The 4,922-nt window shown below is 45.8% G+C and overlaps 1 protein-coding gene across 1 annotated transcript; it reads right to left on the bottom strand.

Annotated features, from left to right (window-relative positions):
* Positions 1-1,636: 1,636 nt before the first annotated feature.
* Positions 1,637-4,610, bottom strand: PSMG3 (proteasome (prosome, macropain) assembly chaperone 3). Its single transcript, XM_010288267.1, has 2 exons — positions 4,391-4,610; positions 1,637-2,277 (listed from the first exon to the last, which is right to left on the bottom strand). Exons 1-2 carry the CDS (start codon positions 4,604-4,606, stop codon positions 2,125-2,127), a joined length of 369 nt encoding a protein of 122 aa, XP_010286569.1. The 5' UTR covers positions 4,607-4,610; the 3' UTR covers positions 1,637-2,124.
* Positions 4,611-4,922: the final 312 nt, after the last annotated feature.

Below are 4,922 nucleotides of genomic sequence, written 5' to 3'. Positions count from 1 at the left end.
CCCCCCCAGGGCCCCCCTCACCCTGTGGCGCTCCTCCGGGCGCGGGTCTGGCTGCCAGGCACCTGCCTCCTCATCCCTTGCGCCCTCCTCCTCCTGCACCCGTGGGAGACTCCTCCTCCGGCACCCTCCCAGCCCTGCCTGCGCCTGGCAGTGGGCCCTGCCGGCACCCCGCTCGCCCTCGCTGCGCCCCTGGCCCCGCGGGAGCTGGAGCAGCAGGTCGGGCTTTGCCTCCTGCAGGAAGGCTACAGAACTTACCTTTCCAGTCCGCCACGCTCGGCACCCACGCCCAGAAAGCAAACACGGATGGAAAGCCACGGCGCAGCCCGACGCCGCTGCCCCCAGCACAGCATACGTCCTGCGGCTGCGGGCGAGAGCTCTGCCTGGGTGGCAAAGGCAGGTTTTCTTGCAATTGGGAATTAATCCTCACCTGGAGAATAGCGACAACTAAAAGGCAGGCAGCTGCTGGTACCACCAGACCAGTGACTGTTTTTTTGGAGGCAGGTCTTCCCTATGGTTTACTGCGGCGCAGAGAGGAGCAAAGTTGAAGGACCAATTGCTTATGGTCTGATTTATCACCCATGGAAAGGCAACAAGATAAGTCTGTCCTGGCTCCAAGCATCAAATGGGAGAGATTTCCATGTCCTTTCTTTAACACGCCACCCTGTGCAGACCTGGTGGCACACAGAGCCATGAAATTAAGGTGGTTAACTCATGGTCGGCTTTTAAGTAGTAACACTCAGGTATTTGGGACATAGCGGTGGTATGCCACCGTATTGCCATGGTGGGGAATGCGATTTACAGGCAATTTGCTAATTAACATATGGTTTCCACAAGTTGCTGGAGCTATAGACACCATAAGGGCACCAGGATTTGGGAAATACATTGTATTTTGCGTCAGGAAAGAATCACTACTAGCAAACCAGGTTCAACATTAACAAATTCCACACGCCTCTCCCAGCCCTCCTAGATGAAAAAAAAAAAAAAAAGTGTAGAAGGGAAAATTTGGAGTTCTGACAGATGCAAATTTTTGATTCTTGGAAGCACAGTTTGGAAAATTATTTTTAGATGCAATTTCTTGTCAAGGGCAGCTGCGAGACTGCAGTGTTTGGATGTACTTTTAAAAAAAAGTTTCATTTCTCATAATCCCTTAAATACGCTAAATAACCCTTACTTCAGAGAACAGAGAGTCCTTTCAAAATGCATTTTCTGCTTTTATCTGTACTGATACTGCTGATACCAACGGGTCTTCGCACAAGTCTTCCCTGCCCAGAATCCAAGACCTGGCCCCTGTCTGCTCAGTCAAGTTCATCAAGTGACAAAAGTGTGTAACAGGTCACTTAAAAATTTACTTCTTCACATTGTTACCAGAAGAGGTAGAAGCTATGTATGCGCTGCCTCTCCCATGCGCTGGTACCATGGAATCCATAAGCAGCTATTATTTTGTCTTTTTCTCACCACTAATTTGGGTTCTTGTCTTTCACAGATTTCAGGAAATTTGCAGAGCATATTTATCTGCCTCTCTTTAAAAATCAGAGTAAAAGTAGAAAATGGATTCAGACTACACCAGAAAAGGGACTGACATAAGGACAAAAAGAATCATATAGGACTCATTTTCTTAAAAACAGGCAAGAAAATCTTTCCTATTATGCAATTGCTCTTGATTTGTTACTGAGGCTTGTACTTCAATTGAAGTGATTTTCACAGAGCAAAAAAGAAAACAGGTAAAATTAGATTCATCAATGTTTCTTTTATTCACTCTGCACTGGGTGTTCCCCCTTTGCGGTAAAACATAGCTACAGAGCTTGGCATCTACCGCTCCTCAGGACACAACCACAGATCCATGACGTTTCCCAAATATACATCCTGCCCAATGGGATAAAAATAATACTTCTCTTTTATGTCGAGACAATTGTTCTTGTCTCATCACGGACTATATGGACTGCAAACCTGTCACAGTAACAAAACCCACAAATATTCTACACAGTAGAGAAAAATTCATGAAATTCCTCAGTACGTCCAAAACCAGCACAAAGACATTCCATCATTTTCATTTCTTGTCCTTTTAAATAAGTGGTGATGAGTCATGGACTCAAGATCATTTCCTTGAATCCAGATGGTACAACTTCACCACACTTGGCAACTTCGGATCACTTCCCGTAGAGCTTGTATTCCTTCCATGGTCTTGTCCTTCAAAGCCATGGCGAGAAGAACAGGTTTGTTCCCAGCTTCCTGAGAGACAAATGCCACCAGGTTTTTGGCACAAACATGGACAAGGGGCTGAAAAACAAAGGTATACAGATGTAAACAGCTGGGAGTGCCCTCCCATACGAGTTAGGAGAGGAAGAGTACTGCAATGATGTGGAGTGTGTTGAGAACCTGTCGATACCGGACTCGGACCAAGTGTGCAGTGTGCTGAGTGGCTCCAATATGACTGGGAACAGACACACGGTTTGGCTGGTCAGCAAAGCCAAGCCACGGTATGAGGAACTTTAGAAAGCACTTTCTCAACAAGCTTAAAAGGGAACAGTTTGGACCCATGAGTGACAGCACCCAAGCCACCCTGAAACAACTTAACTGGAGCTGCACTTGAACTGAGTTTTGCACAGGTTTGGAAAACTCGGAAAGTCAGTAGAGAGAATCTGTCCTTCCACTAATCCTCCCACCCAAACTGTGTCACCAAATATCAAATTATATGAAATGCCATGGATCAAAATGCCTCTATTTCCATCACAGCCAGGCTTCTGAAGAAGGATCCAAGTATAATTTTCTTTTAAAAACTTGTTGCTGAAGAGGGTATGTTCTGTTAAGAAGCTCTGGAAAAAACTTGTTATTTTTGCAATTCCTAGAGACCCCAAAATGGTGTTATATACACAGTTTTTGCACGCCATGTGTAAAAGACACGTTTTTCATTTTAATAGAATAATGAAAAACAGTAATAAGCAGTGAGGCTGAAGGAGGGAAGAAAAGGAATATAATCTTCTTAATGAGGTTTCTTTAACAAGAATAGAATGGAATAGACTGCTTCAGTTGGAAGGGACCAACAACAATCATCTAGTTCCAACTGCCTAACCAATTCAGGGCTGACCAAGTTAAAGCATGTTGTTAAGGGCATTGTCCAAAAGCCTCTGAACACTGACAGGCTTGGGGCATCACCCACCTCTCTAGGAAGCCTGCTCCAGTGCTTGACCACTGTCTCGGTAAAGAAACGCTTCCTAATGTCCCAGTCTAAACCTCCCCTGGTGGAGCTTTGAACCATTCAGATAGACAAGCTTTTCTTCACACCCACAGTTAAGTATTTATCAGCAGGATCGGTTTGCTTGGTTTTAGCTACCAGTGTGGTTTGGAGGTGTGCACCAACCCCAACGGGGATGTTAACTGTGACAAGCAGGAAGGCAGAAAGCTAGCGAAAGCCTTTTCTTGAAGTTTAGATTGATTAAGTTGGTAAAATGATTTTAAAATACTGTGTAACAAAGTAAACAAAGTCACTTCCCATTTCCAAATATAGCACAAAAACAGCTTGGGGGTGGAGGTGGTCAGAATTAGCAGGTATTACACCAGGGAAGGGAAATCATCTCCCATCCAGAGAAGGAAGGCTATTGCTGAAGAATGAGATAAGGGGAAGTGATAGAATTCTATCTATCTACGTATCTATTCCTGACACTCCATAAGAGGAAGTGATAGAATCAGGAACTTGTGTTGCTAGAGTTTTTCTAGTTAAGGTTAGAAAGTAATACTTGATAGCTCCTGCCCTGATGGAAAGCCTCATAATCTTGTAGCTCTGTAACTTTCTGTTTTAATGGCTGACTAGTTGACGCTTTGCGAAATACATTTTCTTCTGCTTTCTCTCCAGCCTTGTGAAATGGTCGATAAAAACTCATTTTGTTGTAGCAAAACAAATTAAACTTTATCAAGGGAAGATGCTGGCAGGCACACTTAGGAGAGGGCAGCAAAAGTCCATTATGGGGCTGGCACAGATTGGGAGGAGTGGGGGCAAGGAAAGGGACTTGAAAAGGAAAACAAACTCACTGAACAGAAACCTGAAAAAGGTTATCAAAGGCTGCGTGTTCGATCCTGCAACCCTTAAATCAACAGGTGCTTTATCAAGCCTTCCATAAACACAGCAAAGCACTCCATATCCTGTAGGACACAAAATAACAGATCCCCAAACCACTCATGGTTAGTTAGACTTTTGTTCCATCAAAGAGCAGAGGAGCACGCATACTTTGCTGATGAAGCCCTCTTCCCCCAGAGAGATTTTAAAATTAATCTTACCAGTGTGCAAACACCGCTTAACTGCTGTGATTCATCAACTCCCTGGCAACTTCCACAGCCCCACCTATTACATTTCCCCCATGTCCTTGCTGCCTGTGCACTGTACATCTGCTCTCACCTCATCCTTGCCCAGTAGCACCTTTGTGGTGAGTGAGGGCCTGCCCACGTTGTCCCCGATTGTGTTGGGGTCCACGTAGACGATTGTCCCCATCTTGCCATACTGTGTGACTACCACGAGGACGGAGTTGGAGAACGCCGTGCATACCACCTCTGTCGGGACCCCATGTACCACCTCCTCTCGCTGCTTGGACGTCACGATGGGACTCGCTTCCATCGCTGCGGAAAAAACCACAATAAAACAACAATAAAACAACATCCGATTAAAATCACGGACCATGGGCTATAAAAAGCCCAAACCCTTCCCTTCATTTGAAATACCCACGTTAAGTTGATTTCAGAGCACTAAAGCATCTGGAAGTGTGTGTCTGTGCAGGAACAATGGCCAACATCCCACATCCCTGCCTCGGAGGGAACCGTAACTGCCTCTCGCAGCAACTGCCTGCGGCCCCTCGCGCGAACGAGCTGCCATTTACAGGGTTTCGCGCTAACCATGGCCTAACAGCGATCGCGCCTACGGCACAGGCCGCCCC

The sequence above is a fragment of the Phaethon lepturus genome, unplaced genomic scaffold, assembly GCF_000687285.1.
Source record: "Phaethon lepturus isolate BGI_N335 unplaced genomic scaffold, ASM68728v1 scaffold32985, whole genome shotgun sequence".
Lineage (NCBI taxonomy): Eukaryota > Metazoa > Chordata > Aves > Phaethontiformes > Phaethontidae > Phaethon > Phaethon lepturus.
Note: the sequence above shows the minus strand (reverse complement) of the source record. Positions and strands in the feature narration are given on the sequence as shown.